General features: G+C 39.0%; 1 protein-coding gene and 1 long non-coding RNA gene across 4 annotated transcripts in view; one reads left to right on the top strand and one right to left on the bottom strand.

The window, feature by feature from the left end:
* LYPLA1 (lysophospholipase 1) overlaps positions 1-15,975 on the top strand; it is a 31,763-nt gene that overhangs the window by 7,468 nt on the left and 8,320 nt on the right. For all 3 annotated transcript variants that reach the window (XM_006943218.5, XM_023248760.2, XM_023248761.2), the window contains exons 3-6: positions 9,009-9,074; positions 10,845-10,892; positions 12,143-12,213; positions 14,947-15,020. In XM_006943218.5, the coding sequence (XP_006943280.2) occupies positions 10,852-10,892; positions 12,143-12,213; positions 14,947-15,020 (186 nt within the window). In that variant the 5' untranslated portion in view covers positions 9,009-9,074; positions 10,845-10,851. The remainder of the gene's footprint in view (positions 1-9,008; positions 9,075-10,844; positions 10,893-12,142; positions 12,214-14,946; positions 15,021-15,975) is intronic.
* Positions 8,651-11,981, bottom strand: LOC123383033. The gene is made up of 2 exons (XR_006592251.1): positions 11,773-11,981; positions 8,651-9,687 (listed from the first exon to the last, which is right to left on the bottom strand). It is a non-coding gene; the product is annotated as an uncharacterized LOC123383033 (long non-coding RNA).

Genomic DNA, 15,975 nt, shown 5'->3' with positions numbered 1-15,975 from the left:
ACAAGATAGCTCATTAGCATATAAGCTCCAAGAAGGCAAAGATTTTTTAATTTCATTGAAATAAAAGTCACCTGAGAACACAGGTTTTTTCTATTTAACTTAATACCATACCATACCATAAAAGTCACCTGAGAACACAGGTATTTCCTATTTAACTTAATACTGCATCCTCAGGGCTTGGATGCTACTGGATACGTAGAAGAACTAAGTATTGAGTAGATAAATGAATGAATGAGGAATTAAGGGGCAAGACCTATAATGGGAATTAGTCACCAAGTATATTAAGTTTCCTAGGGCTGCCATAGTAAAACACTACAAACTAGATGGCTTAAAGCCACAGAAATTTATTCTCACGGTTAAAGAAGTTAGGAGTCCAGTGTCAGGGTGTCAAAAGGACTACAAATGCTCCCTGCAAAAGCTGTTGGGGAGAACGCTGTGCCTCTTCCAGGTTGTGACAGTTCCTTGGCTTTTGATAGTTACTTCCAGTCTCTGCCTCCCTCCTACATGACCATTTTGCTGTTAATCTGTGTACTTTCCTCATTTTTTTTTCTCATTTCTAATAAGGACACCAGTTACTAGATTTAGGGCCCACCCTAATCCTAATAAATCCCATCTTGATCCTTAACAGATTACATCTGCAAAGAGCCTATTTCCAAATAAGGTCACGTTCTGATGTTCCAGGTGAACATGAATTTTGGTGGCTACTATTCAGTCAACTGCATGCACCAAAGTGCCTTTCATCTCTCTGCTTTTCATCCCCTTGTGGTCTCTTACTTTTGCTTCTTTCTGTGTATTTGCACAATTTCCTCAGCTGACACATTTTTCTGATCAAAATGGACCACCCCAGCTCTGACTTTATATCAACCCTAATTCTGGTGTTCAGTTAAGAATCTGACCCCATCTTGGGGCACCTGGTAGCTCAGTCAGTTAAGCGTCTGACTTTGGTTCAGGTCATGATCTCATGGCTCATGAGTTCGAGCCCTGCGTTGGGCTCTGTGCTAACAGCTTGGAGCCTGGTGCCTGCTTCAGGTTCTGACTCCCCTTCTCTCTCTCTGCCCCTCCCTGGCTCGAGCTCTGTCTCTCTGTCTCTGTCTCTCTCTCAAATAGAAACAAACATTTTAAAAAACTAAAAAAAAAAAAAAAAAAAAAAAATCTGACCTAATCTTGGGGCACTTGGGTGGCTCAGTTGGTTGAGCGTCTGACTTTGGCTCAGGTCATGATCTCATATCTTGTGGGTTCAAGCCCCGCATCGGGCTCTGTGCTGACAGCTCAGAGCCTGGAGCCTGCTTCAGATTCTGTGTCTCCCTACTCTCTCCCCAGCCCCCACTCATGCTGTATCTCTCAAAAATAAGTAGACATAAAAAAAAAAAATGACCCACCTTGGGTCATTTTGCTCTTAGCCAGATAGTTGGTAAGACTCATTAGGACAGATAGGAGAGATTCTGTACTGTGATGTGCTACTGGGACAGGGATGGTAATAAGTAGTGCTTCTTGTACAAACCTGGAATCTTTGTTTTTAGTTCCATACCATATTACTATGGAGTAGTGAGGATAATGGAAATAGACTTTAGTTACTTTGTTGTAGTCTTTTCTAAAAGCACAATTGAGAAATAAAATAGTGTGAATTTGTGATATTTCTTGGGATATGCCTGGAAATTTTTTTTGGACTCAGAAAACCTTTGTATGTATATGTGTGTGTGCATGTTTTGTTTTCTTTTTCTGTTTCAAATAAGTGAAATATATTCTGATTGATCTAGGTTTCTGAACAGTAGATTGTTCATTTAACTGAAGCTTTGTGTCGACTTCTTGAATCTTGAAGTTTCCACTGACTTTGAAAATTAACAAAAGGACTGGAAACAAGTTGGCCATACTTTTGTATAATTCAGTTACAGTCAAAGATCTGTAGGGGTACCTGGGTGGCTCAGTCGGTTGAGCATCTGACTTCGGCTCACGTCATGATCTCACAGCTCATGAGTTTGAGCCCTGTGTCTGGTTCTGTGCTAACAGCTCAGAGCCTGGAGCCTGCTTCAGATTCTCTCTCTCTCTCTCTCTCTCTCTCTCTCTCTCTCTCTGGTCCTCCCTTTCTCGTGCTCTCTCTTTCTCTCTCTCTCTCAAAATAAACGGTAAATTAAAAAAAATTTTTTTAAAGAAAAATAATAAAAATAAACATTCAGAGAAGATTTTTTTATAAGCGATGGGGAGATTATGGATGGGAAAACTAAGGACTGGAAAAGCATTGATTCTCATACTTTAATATGCATAAAAATCACCTGGAAGGCTCAATGTGGTCCCCACCACCAGAGTTTCTGATTCACTGGGTCTGGGATGGGGCCCGGCAATTTGCATTTCTGACAAGTTCCCAGATATTATTACTGATCTGGAGAGAACACTTTGAAAGCCACTAGTCTGAGCTGTCTGTATCCACGCTTCTACATAGAGGCAGAGTTGAACTAGAACTCAAGATTTCTGTTCTTTTTCTCATAAGAGTTCTTAGTATTTCTTGTGTAGAAGAGTGGTTGGCAAACAGTGGGCCACAGTTCAGTTCTGGCCTGCCCCTTTTTAAAAACTTCTTCAGTTGTTAATGTTATTTATTGAAATATGATTTGCATATCATAAAAGCAACTCTTTTAAAGTGTACAATTCCATAGTTTTTAGTATATTTACAAAGTTGTGGAACCATCACTAAGGTGTTAATTGCAGGATATTTTCAACATCCCCCAAAGAAATGGCACACCCCTTAGCAGATATTCTTTATTCCCTTCCCTGGCAACCACTAATCTCCCTGTGGTTTCTATGGATTTACCTCTTCTGGATTTCTCATATAAATGGAATTGGACAATATTTGACCTTTTTGGTATGCATTCTTTCACATAGCATATTTTTCAGGTTCATTCATGTTGTGACATGTATCAGTACTTTATTCCTTTTATTCTCAAATAATATTCCATGGAGTGATAGCCATGTATTGATCTTATGAATATACCATAGTTTTTAAATTTATCAGTTGATGAACATTTGAATTATTAGTGCTACTCAGAACATCCATGTGCAAGATTTTACATGAATATAGGTTTTCCGTTCACTTGAACAGTTGGTGAGTCAGTGGTAACTGTTTAACCCTTTGAGGAGCTCCCAGACCGTTTGTTGTCCACAGTGGCTGTACCATTTTCCTGTTCTACTAACTAACAGAAGGTTCTGATTTTTCCACATTCTCACCAGTATTTGTTATTCTCTTTCTTTTGGATTATAGCCATCCTATCGAGTGTGAAGTGTTTGGGTTTTTAATTGCATTTCCTAGTGACTGATGAAGTTGATCATCTTTTCATGTGCTTATTTGGCCATTTATATATCTTCATTAGAGAAATATCTGTGCAAGCCCTTTGCCCATTTTTAAAACCAAGTTGTCTTTTTTCTTGTTGATTTTTAAGACTTTAAAAATATATGCTAGGGTCTCCTGTGCAGCTCAGTCAGTTAAGTGTCCAACTTTGGCTCAGGCATGATCTTCCAGTTTGTGAGTTTGAGCCCTCCATTGGGCTCACTGCTGTCAGCTCAGAGCCTGCTTGGAATCCTCTTTCCCCCTTTCTCTCTGCCCCTTCCCCACACTCACTTGTGCGCACGCGCTCTCTCTCTCTCTCTCTCTCTCTCTCTCTCTCAAAACTAAAAATAATAATAATTAAAAAATAAAAATATATTCTAGGAGAGCCTGGCTGGCTTAGTTGGAAGAGCATGTGATTCTTGATCTCAGGGTCGTGAGTTCCAGCCGCACATTGAATGTAGAGATTACTAAAAATAATAAATAAACTTAAAAAAATAAAAATAAAAATATATTTTAGATAATGGAAACCTCATATATGTGATTTTCAAATATTATCCCCCAATCTAAGGGTTATCTTTTCACTTTCTTGATAGTGTACATTAAAGCACAACAGTTTTAATCCTGATGAATTCTAGTTTATCTTTTTCTGTCTTTGGTCACTTGTGCTAATCATTCCGTATCTTTGTTGCCAAGCTTCCCCAATTGTTAATCTTTTACTACATTGTGCAACTGTGCCTGCATTCAAGCTCTTTCTCTGTCTCCATATGTATAGGCTCATTATCTAGTAATCAGAAGTCTTTTTTTTTTTTTTTTTTTTTTTTTGAGGGAGAGAGAGATACATGGCCCAACTGAGGGACAGAGAGAGAGAGAATCCCAGGAGGGGCGGGGAGAAACAGAGAGACAGAGAGAGAGAATCTGAAGCAGGCTCCAGGCTCTTAGCTGTCAGCACAGAGCCTGATGCAGGGCTTAAGCTCATGAACCGTGAGATCATGACCTGAGCCCAAGTCTGATGCACAACCAACTGAGCCATCCAGGCATCCCCTAATCCATTCAGGTTTTGCCAACTTTCCCAACTATGTGTTTCCTTCCTGGTCTAAGATCCTTTCCAGTAATTTGTGTTACTTTTAGCTATCATGTCTGTTATGAAACAGTTTATTAGTCTGTCTCTCATTTCCTTTATATATAGATGTATATATATTTTTTTAATTTTTTTAATTTACCTCCACGTTAGTTAGCATATAGTACAACAGTGATTTCAGGGGTAGATTCCTTAATGCTCCTTACCCATTTAGCCCATCTCCCCTCCCACAACCTCTCCAGAAACCCTCTGTTTGTTCTCCATGTTTAAGAGTCTCTTATGTTTCCCCCCTCCCTGTTTTTATATTATTTTTGCTTCCTTTCCCTTGTGTTCATCTGTTCTGTGTCTTAAAGTCCTCATATGAGTGAAGCCATATGATCTTTGTCTTTCTCTGACTAATTTCACTTAGCATAATACCCTCCAGTTCCATCCACGTAGTTGCAAATGGCCAGATTTCATTCTTTTTGATTGCCAAGTAATACTCCATTGTGCATATATACCACATCTTCTTTATCCATTCATTCATCGGTGGACATTTGGGCTCTTTCCATACTTCGGCTGTTGTTGATAGTGTTGCTATAAACATGGGGGTGTATGTGCCCCTTCGAAACAGCATACCTGTATCCCTTGGATAAATACCTAGTAGTGCAATTGCTGGGTCATGGGGTAGTTGTATGTTTAGTTGTTTGAGAAACCTCCATACTGGTTTCCAGAGTGGCTGCACTTGCTTGCATTGCCACCAACAATGCAAAAGAGATCCTCTTTCTCCACATCCTCGCCAACATCTGTTGTTGCCTGAGTTGTTAGTGTTAGCCATTCTGACAGGTGTGAGGTGGTGTCTCATTGTGGTTTCGATTTGTATTTCCCTGATGATGTGTGATGTTGAGCATTTTTTCATGTGTCGGTTGGCCATCTGGATGTCTTCTTTGGAGAAGTGTCTGTTCATGTCTGTTGCCTGTTTCTTCACTGGATTATTTGTTTTTTGGGTGTTGAGTTTGACAAGTTCTTTATAGATTTTGGATACTAACCCTTTATCTGATATGCCATTTGCAAATATCTTCTCCCATCGGTTGCCTTTTAGTTTTGCCGATTGTTTCCTTCGCCGTGCAGAAGCTTTTTATTTTGATAAGGTCCCAATAGTTCATTTTTGCTTTGTTTCCCTTGCCTCTGGAGATGTGTTGAGTAAGAAGTTGCTGCGACCAAGATCAAAGAGGTTTTTGCCTGCTTTCTCCTTGAGGATTTTGATGGCTTCCTGTCTTACACTGAGGTCTTTCATCCATTTTGAGTTTATTTTTGTGTATGGTGTAAGAAAGTGGTCCAGGTTCATTTTCATAGCCTTTATATTTTTAAAATACAGAGCCTTACCTTTGTATATTCTGTAGAATGACCCTCAACTTAGTTTTAATGTTTTCTCATGACTGGGCTCGCGTCATGTATTTCTTTTGGCAACAGTTTGAGATATACCGCACAATTCACCCACTTGAATTCTGCAGTTCACCCTTTAATAGATTCACAAAACCGTGCAGCCATTTTTATTCCAAAAAGAAACCCTATACTCGTTATCACCCTGAAACCCGCCCCCCTATATTCTCAGCTCTAGGTAACCACTATTTTCTATACCTGTAGATTCACCTATTCTGGACATTTCGTATAAATGGAATCATATAACATGGTCTTTTGTAACGGCTTCCTTTACTTAACCTAATGTTTATAAGGTTCATCCATGTTGTAGCATATGTTAGTACTTCATTCCTTTTTCTTGTTGATCATATTTCTTTGAGTAGAATTGCTTGTTCATATGGTAGCTTCATGTTACCAGCAGTACATGAAAATTCTGATTTCTCCCCATCCTCATTAACACTTGTTTCTGTCTTTCTTTTTTTTTTTAAGATTTTAAAGTACATCCAACATGGGACTCAAAACTTACTACAACCTTGAGATCAGAGTTTGCATGCCCTGCCGACTGAGCTAGCAAGGCACCCCTTGTCTTTTGATTATAGCCATCCTAGAGGGTGTGAAGTGGTATTGTGATTTTATTTGCATGTACCTAATGACTAATAATGCTGAGCATCTTTTCCTATCCATGTTGGCCATTTGTATATCTTTGGAAAAATGTCTTTTCAGGTCCTTTACCTGTTTATGTTTAGGTTGTCTTTCTGTTTGTGGGTTTTAAGAGTTCTTTATATGTTATGGATCCTAGACCCTTACTGAATGTATGTTTTGCAAATATTTCTCCCATTCTGTAGGTTGTCTTTTCACTTTCTTTGTAATGTTCTTTGAAGCATAATGGTTTTTAATTTTGATGATTTTTTTTGAAAATTTTGTTGTTGCTTGTGCTTTTGGCATCTAAGAAATCATTACCCAATCTAAGGTTACAAGATTTCCATGTATTTTCTTCTGGGAGTTTTATAGTTTTATCTCTTAGGTTTAAGTCTTTTGAAATTGGGAAGTGTGAGGCCTCCAACCTCACTCATTAAATTTTTTTTAATGTTTGTTTATTTTTGAGAGAGAGACAGAGACAGAGCACAAGTCGGGGAGGAGCAGAGAGAGAGGGAGACACAGAATTCGAAGCAGGCTCCAGGCTCTGAGCTGTCAGCACAGAGGCTGATGCAGGGTATGAACCCATGAACCGTGAGATATGACCTGAGATGAAGTCAGATACTTAACCGAATGAGCCATCCTGGTGCCCCCAACCTTACTCGTTTTTAAGATTGTTTTGGCTCTTCTGGGTCTCTTGCATGTCCAAATGAATTTTGGAATTGGCTTGTCAATTTCTGCAAAGCCAGCAATGATTCTGATAGAGATTGCATTGACTCTGTAGATCAGTTTGTGTATACTGTCACCTTAAGAATATTAAGTTTTCGGGGCGCCTGGGTGGCGCAGTCGGTTAAGCGTCCGGCTTCAGCCAGGTCACGATCTCGCGGTCCGGGAGTTCGAGCCCCGCGTCAGGCTCTGGGTTGATGGCTCAGAGCCTGGAGCCTGTTTCCGATTCTGTGTCTCCCTCTCTCTCTGCCCCTCCCCCGTTCATGCTCTGTCTCTCTCTGTCCCAAAAATAAATAAAACGTTGAAAAAAAAAAAAAAAAAAAAAGAATATTAAGTTTTCTGGTCCATGAACGTGAGATGTCCATTTACATAGATCTTTAATTTCTTTCAACATTTTTGTAATTTTCAGAGTGAAGTCTCATGTATGTACACACACACATGAACTCACATATAAACACACATTTAGGGGCACCTGGGTGGCTCAGTCAGTTAAGTGTCCAACTTCGGCTCAGGTCATGATCTCGCAGTTTGTGGGTTCAAGCCCCACATCAGGCTCTGTGCTGACAGCTCAGAGCCTAGAGCCTGCTTTGGATTCTGTGTCTCCCTTTCTCTCTGTTCCTCCCCAGCTCACACTCTCTCTCTCAAAAGTAAATAAAGATTTGAAAAAAATTAAACACACATTTACACATGCAAGCACTCCTACAACTCTAGAATAGTGCCTTAGTGTTGTTATATAAGTATAAATATTACTACAGTTGTTAACTGATTTTTCTATATGCCTTTAACACTTTTGGGAGAGGTGTATTAAAATAGAAGAATAGTTAATACAAAAGCATTCAACATTTTTGTATTTGTTTATTTAATTTTAAATTGTTTTTTTAATTTTAAGTAGCCTCCTTACCCAACATGGGGCTTGAACTCATCACACAAGAGTTGCATCCTCTACCACCTAAGCCAACCAGGTGCCCTGCATTTAACATTTATATCTGGACTATTTCACACAAAAAAATGTCCTAAGTTACTTTTTAAAAAATTTTTTTAATTTCTTTTTTTTTTTAAATAAGCTCTGTGCCCAGCATGGTGCTTGAACTCATGACCTAGGGATCAAGAGTCCGTGCTCTACCAAATGAGCCCAATAGGCGCCCCTTAGGTTACTTTTCCTTTATGCTTTAATAGAAGTAACATGTAGGAAGTATCAGTTACGATGTCAAGTGTAAACAAGTAGGTACTGTATGTATGTATGTATAGTATGATCCCATTTTTGTAAAATCTGTATCTGTTGCTTAGGTGTTATGCGTGAAAAAAATCAGAAGGAAGTGCACCAAAAGATAACCGCTTATTTGCAGCTAGAAGGATTGTGATTTACTGTTTTATTTTTTTTAGTTTTTCTCGTATTCCATTTTGAACACATATAATACACACAAGGAAAGAATGTTAATTAAAGTTATTTTCATTAGAGTAGAAGCATGTAGAGATATTAGACAACTGATTTACTTCTGAGGTTTCTTCCATCATATAAAATATGATTTATATTATCTGTCTTGTTTACTTTGTTGTGAGGTTATAGAGAGATAAATATACCTGTATTTTGTAAATAGTAAAGCCCTGTGGAAATCTGTGAAAGAAAACACACTGCTCTTCAGAAATCAGGAGAGTTCATCTTTATTTGTAGACAAAGCTTAGTAGCCTTTGGGTTGTTGTGGCGTTTTAATAGCATTGACGGCCCATACTTTTATGGTATTATAAAGAGCTACATTTATCCTTGCAAGTTTTTTAAAGTACTATTCCGTTACTAATTTATTGGGATTTAAAACAGTATCTAATGGCATTATTCACGTAATTTCCCTCCAGGCATGGATGGGCAGAAGCCTTCGCGGGTATCAGAAGTTCACATATCAAATATATCTGCCCGCATGCGTAAGTATTTTAATCTTTACATTTGTGAGTCAGAATCTGGAGAGGAATCATTGTGATACCTTTACTTTTCTAGAAAAGCATTTAAATATAATTTGTTTTTGTCCTTTTAAATATTTGGTTTAAAAGTAAAGATTAGTAAATTCTTTAAAACTAAACTGGTGACTTGGCTACATAGAATTTTTTTCCTGTTATGTTGGGAAATTTAAAATAATGTTCTCTTGAAGGTCAGTTGAACTGAGAACCAGAAAAATTCCTTTAGATATACAAACATCTGAGATCTAAGGATATCCACAAGGGGATTTATTTACTTGTCAAGTTTGTCTTTACTATGTTGGAAACACTCCTAAAGTTTATCAGGTAAAGGCATTGTGATACACCATGGGGAAAAAAAAACCACAGGTTTTGAAGTCTCATAGGTTTGGTTTTAAATTCTGGAGATGCTTGTGGATGTCGAAAAGAAACTATAAAGTTTTCAGAAAACAGAAAATTGCTGAGATTGGCAACATTTTAGGTCAGAATGTTGCCGAGAAACAGTAGCCATGGAGAAGACAACTGTGATTCGAGTTCATGCTAGTAGGTTAGTTCATCCTCAGAAGTGGTGGTAGCAGTAGAGCTGATAAATGTGAAAGAAGAAATGGAAGGAGGAAACATATCTGATTAGGTAAGAATACATTCTGTCCCCTTTTTATCCTTAAATAGGTGGTTCATCTTACCTCTGTAGACTACCAAATACTCTGGCCAGGGTTACTGTGTCCTCTATTCTAACTCATGTAAGAGACAATTCTTTTTTTTTTTTTTAGTGTTTATTTTTGAGACAGAGAAAGACAGAGCATGAACGGGGGAGGGTCAGAGAGCGAGGGAGGCACAGAATCTGAAACGGGCTCCAGGCTCTGAGCTGTCAGCACAGAGCCCGATGCGGGGCTTGAACTCACGAACCGTGAGATCATGACCTGAGCCGAAGTCAGACGCTTAACCCACTGAGCCACCCAGGCGCCCCAGAGACAATTCTTGATTAATTAGAATGTTCTCATGTGTTGTGATTGGCCCCAAGATTGAATTTGATTTAAGGCCATTTCCCAACGTAGGGAAATTCATGTTCTCAAAGAAATTGTGATAAGATTTGTAACCTCTAACTAAGGTAGACTTGTTTTATGAATCAGGAGGATAGTGATGAGATGTAGTCATAGTGTATTTATTTCTCTTTCCTTTTTTATCTAGCTACATTCAGGTTATCCAACAGATTGTTCATCAAAGACTTGAACTGAGTGTAGTGGACACTTTGGCAAAACGTCTATTTCCCATATTTATTTAGAGGTCTCTTAAGCAACTACATAGCTGAAACTTAGAAAATAAGCAAAAATATAATCTGAGCATATGGGAATTGATGTACCATATCTGTGTGGTAAATTGCTCGTTTCCTTAGACTTAGCCAGAGTCTTATATTTTATGCATTTCCAACTGTCTTGGTTACACATTTTTGTAAGAAAATGTCTGGCTTGAAAGTATTAAATAGGAGTGTTGAGAAAGGAAAATGTTTTTATTTGCCAAGCGTGGTCCTGAACACCTGCTGCTCTGTCTTCAGAACACATTTGGAGGATGTGTAGAGAAAATGATGCAATGTGGATGCGGTGACACAGCTCAGTGTTGAAATTGTAGCATACAATTTTGTGTAAGCCTGAAGTAATTCTCTATCCTTCAGTGATGGAATGTATCAGGTTTTATGCCTTGTTATATTACTCTCACTTTGCGTTTTTTTTCTTTCCTATGTAGACCAGTTATGCCTGTAACACTGAATATGAACATGGCTATGCCTTCCTGGTAAGTGAGAATTATTCAATAAGACCTTTTCATTTACACTTAGTTTTTTTGTTTTTTATTAGAAGTGCTTTTGCATATAGCAATTTTTAATTAGCTATTTTTAAGTTGCAAAGTTACATAATTAACTTTACGTTTAACCTTTAATTATTTAAGTTTTGTATTTTAGATTCAGGGGTAAACTTGAGGAGCTGTGCCAAGAGGTAGAGGAATGGGAGAGAATAGGTAGATAGAAATAGTGTAGAAAATATCTCCTACTGCCTGATAAACCTTCGTTGGTTTGAGTGACCCCGTGTGGCATAACTCTGATTAAGCCACAACCTTACACCCTTCCAACCTCTTGCTTTTGTGGAGAGTTGACAAGTTTTTAAGGAGACCACTTCCTCTTCCGCACTCTCAAGATATTTTCACATTCCCTGTATGTTTTATAGTCAGGAAGTAGAGTCAGTTCTTCGTTCCTCTAAGCTACTTCCAGTCTATTGTCCTCTTGTCCTCTCTACTTGTTGCCACCCATTTCTTACCCACCCCTTCACTTCCTTTCTGTCTACCCTAGATTTCTTGGCAGTTTTCACAGGTTCCTGCCTATTTTGCCCTTTGGTTCTTTCATCCTCCTCCTTTGGCAAAACTCCCATCCAGAGCCACAATTTCTAGCGAACGTAGCTAGAGACCACAATGAGAGGATATAACCCAGTAGGGAGATGGAAAGGGCCTGACGGAGAAGAGGAAAGCTTCCTTTGGGGCTCCGGTTTGAGGCGCCTACAATGTACGATGAAAACGTTTTGAAGAATGTGGCGAGAGATCAGTATAATACCTCTGCTTAATAGCTATGAGATGGTGCATGAGAGAGTGACGGCGTAAAGTAGCTCTGTCCCATTGGACTCACCTGTGGTGCAGTAGAAGGGGAGGGGAGTGGCTGGAACTCATTGCAGACTTTTTCGGGGAGTGTGCATCGCAGTTCCTGCTGGGGTGTAGGACTGGATTAGGTATTTTCTTAGATGTTCTTACTCTAAAATGATGTGGCAGTGTGATTTTTTAACATTAGAATCTGTATCTAGTTGGTGAAAGGAACGTGTAGAATGTCATATTCACACATTTAAGTTCTATTTTGGCCTCTGTAGACATTTTAATTTGAGTTTCATGTTCATGGTTTGCCCTTTTAATCCAGACTACCATGAGTTTAGTGAAATGTACTTACCATAAATACATATTTTTAGAATCAAATAGCTCTTTTAAGATTTTGCCTTGTTTTCCAGGTTCAATATTATTGGGCTTTCACCAGAATCACAGGAGGATGAACCTGGAATTAAACAGGCAGCAGAAAATGGTAAGTACAGAAAAATTTTACGAAGACAAAAGAATTCTTATTTTAGTGGCTTCAGTAGTTTTATTGATACTGATGAAATCCGGTGTATAATTATCTGAACTTAGTAGGTGATGCTATTTCCTTTCTTTCTGATCACACTCTAAGTTGTTTGCCAAATGGACTCCCTTAATTGTAGGCAGCGAAGGTGAGGTGAATAGGGAAGAATGGTCTTAATCAAACTTAGTATCTGTGGATACATAATTTTGCTTTTATTTACAGCAGCTAATAGAGAAAATGGCAACTTAATCGTTGTGGCCAGTTATCTTCACTAAGGAGACTTGAATTAATGATGGATGTAATGATATAATCATGTGTGATGCAAATTATGTTAGTGGTTAATTTTCGTGTGGTAATAATAATAGAAGCCACTGATTGAACACTTAGCTGTTTAAAAAGACAGGTAATTCTCGTACGACTTAGCAGTTGGGGTGACCTTGAGGAGTACAGCTTTGCGAAATTCAGGGGAAGTGGTCCCAGCACTGCTTGCCGGTAGGCAAGCAGCTACCAGTCGCCAGGCCCCCACAAGCCTTCTCTCCTCCCAACTGGGCCTTTTCTGCCACTTCTGCTCCCTCCATGCCACTGTAAATAAATCCCTCAGGTTTCCCAGCACTTCTTTTATTTCTTAACCCCCTGTTCCTATTTTCTAGCCCATCCTTCCATGCCATAGTCAGGGTGTTGCTTGCTTTTCATGCTCAGTCTACGAACTAAACTTTATATAAAAAAGAAAATAATTTTTCATTCGGGCGTTTGTTTTTTGCAGTGTTTTAGAAAAAGCAGATTTTTATTTTTTGATAGAAAGGAAGTATGAAATTGGAAATTCTGATCTTAAAAAATGAAACTCTTGGGGCACCCGGGTGGCTCAGGAAGTTAAGCACCCGACTCTTGATCTTGGCTCAGGTCATAATCTCATGTTTCGTGGGTTCAGGCACTATGTCAGGCTCTGTGCTGACAGTGTGGAGCCTGCCTAGGATTTTCTCTTTTCCTCTCTCACTGCCCCTCCCCTGCTCGCACTCTCTCTCCCAAAATGAATACATAAACTTAAAAAAATAAATAAAATGTCACATTGTTGTAAAAAAATTAAACTCTTGCACATATGTAAAAAATGAAAGGACAGGGGCGCCTGGGTGGCTCAGTAGGTTAAGCATCTGACTTCAGCTCAGGTCATGATCTTGCGGTTCATGAGTTCAGGCCCCATGTCGGGCTCTGTGCTGGCGGCTCAGAGCCTGGAGCCTGCTTCGGATTCTGTGCCTCCCTCTCTCTCTCTGCCCCTCTCCTGCTTGTGCTCTTTCTACCTCTCAAAAATAAACAAACACTAAAAAAAAAAACACACATAGCACTGATTATAAAGAAAAATTTGAGGAGTCAGCAGTTTTATAGTTAATGATTTGTGTCAAAGTGTTCTGCAAAACAAAAGAACCCTTTGATTTTTTTCGTACATCATTTAGTGGCTATAAGAAAAATTAGAGTTTTAAAATAATAGAAATGAACTTTTTTTTTTTTAATGTTTATTTGTTTTGAGAGAGAGAGCGAGCAGGGAAGGGGCAAAGAGAGAGAATCCCCAGCAGGTTCCGCTGAGAGCACGGAGCCCAACACGGGGCTCAAACCTGAGAACCATGAGATCGTGACCTGAGCCGAAATCAAAAGGTGGACACTTAACTGACTGAACCACCCAGGTGCCCCTAGTAGAATGAACGTTTTATTTATTTATTTATTTATTTATTTATTTATTTATTTATTTATTAAAAATGTTTGTTTTTTTAAACGTTTTATTTATTTTTGAGACAGGGCGAGACAGAGCATGAACGGGGGAGGGTCAAAGAGAGAGGGAGACTCAGAATCTGAAACAGGCTCCAGGTTCTGAGCAGTCAGCACAGAGCCCGACACGGGGCTCGAACTCACGGACAGTGAGATCGTGACCTGAGCCCAAGTCGGACGCTTAACCGACTGAGCTATCCAGGCGCCCCAAAAATGTTTATTTTTGAGAGAGAGTGCGAGCAGGGGAGGGGCAGAGAGAGAGGGGGACAGAGGATCTGAAGCAAGCTCCATGCCGACAGCAGACCGCCTGATGTGGGGCTCAAACTCATGCACCACGAGATCATGACCTGAGCTGAAGTCAGATGCTTAACTGACTGAGCAACCCAGGTACCCCTAGAATGAACTTTATAAACACTGTAAATCACAAACCATGTAATCTACATTTCTTAGGATTTAAAATGGCAACTTGAGGTACAAATTCCTATGATTCATTGAAGAGAGAGAAATATAGAATGTATATGGGCAGAATTGACGCAGGTAAAAGAATATCCATTGATTGGTAAGAGAAAGAACTTTTGTTTACAAATGACATAAATAATTGGACAGGGGTGTCTCACTGGCTCAGTTGAAAGAGCAGAGTATGCGACTCTTGATCTCAGGGTTGAGTTCAAGCCCCACATTGGGTATAGAGATTACTTAAGAATAAAATCTTAAAAAAAGAAAAAAAAGGAAATAATTGAACTATTTAAGCAACACCTGCCAAATATGAGTTTTATAATGAAAATACATCCTCCTTTTATATTTTAATAGAGTGCTTCAAGTTTTTCACGTATTATTCACCTTTAACATACCTTGTGCTTTTCTGTAATTTATCCTGTTTAAAATGGTATCAGGCTTAACTTTTACAGTGTTGGTGATTTAATTTTATGTTGTTTTTAGTAAAAGCTTTGATAGAGCAAGAGATGAAGAATGGCATTCCTTCTAACAGAATTATTTTGGGAGGATTTTCTCAGGTAAGGTAAAGTTTGGGTGATATGTCATTGGTATATTTATCTAGAAAATCTGTGGTTTCCATCCTTTTCTATGGAGGAGTCTTTTTTTTTTTTAGTAGATGTTGTAGAATCTGTTACACTATTGTTAATGCTGAATTAAGTTCAAATGGATTACATATAGTTAATTACAAGAGTGTTCTCTTTTGCTTTTCTAGTTTTCTCTCTACAGTTATTGCCTTTCCCTTCTAAATTATATCTTTAAAATAAATTTATTTGGCAAATTGATAGGAACTTGGAATGTATTTTCTTAAAATACTAATACACTAGGTTTCTAAGTTTCTAAGCTAGGTTTCTAAGTTGATGCTATGTACCCCTTTAAACAAAACTCTAATTTAAACACAGGTATAACTCCCCTCTCCTAGGAGGAGACTACTGATAGGAACAATACATTAGAAGACAGGAGAATTTCTTCGCTCTTTCTGTCACAGATTCCCGGTGGTTGAGCCCCATAGACTCCCCCTGCAATCCCCTTGAGACAAGATCTAAGTAGGGGCTCCCACAAAGTGACCCACAATGCTGGGGGATGCTGGTTGTCCCCGTTGCGTTCTTTCTTCCCACTGGAGGAACTGGAGGCTCCGGGGAGACTCTCTGGGTGGCGCTGCACTGGTCAGCGTGTAACCACTTCTCTTCCCTTCCAGTGTGGTCTTTCTTGGTCTCTGTGGGACAGGGGTGCCTCCGCCTCCCCTCCGTGTGCTAGGATTCTCTCAGTGGTGCCCTGTCCATGATTAGATGTTAGTTCTTGTAAGAGGGAGCAAAGTTAGGAATGACCTGTGTCCCATCTTGGTGACGTCACTCTGTCATCTTTCTTCTTTTCATCTTGTAAAATAGATTTTAGACTTAAGTATGTGATGTTTATTTTTGGTATCTTCTTCTTTCTATACTTTTTCTCCTACCTTCTATACTTTTCTGCAGACGT

Source organism: Felis catus, chromosome F2 (genome assembly GCF_018350175.1).
Source record: "Felis catus isolate Fca126 chromosome F2, F.catus_Fca126_mat1.0, whole genome shotgun sequence".
In the NCBI taxonomy this organism is placed as follows: Eukaryota; Metazoa; Chordata; class Mammalia; order Carnivora; family Felidae; genus Felis; species Felis catus.
This window is presented reverse-complemented; position numbering and strand designations above follow the sequence as displayed.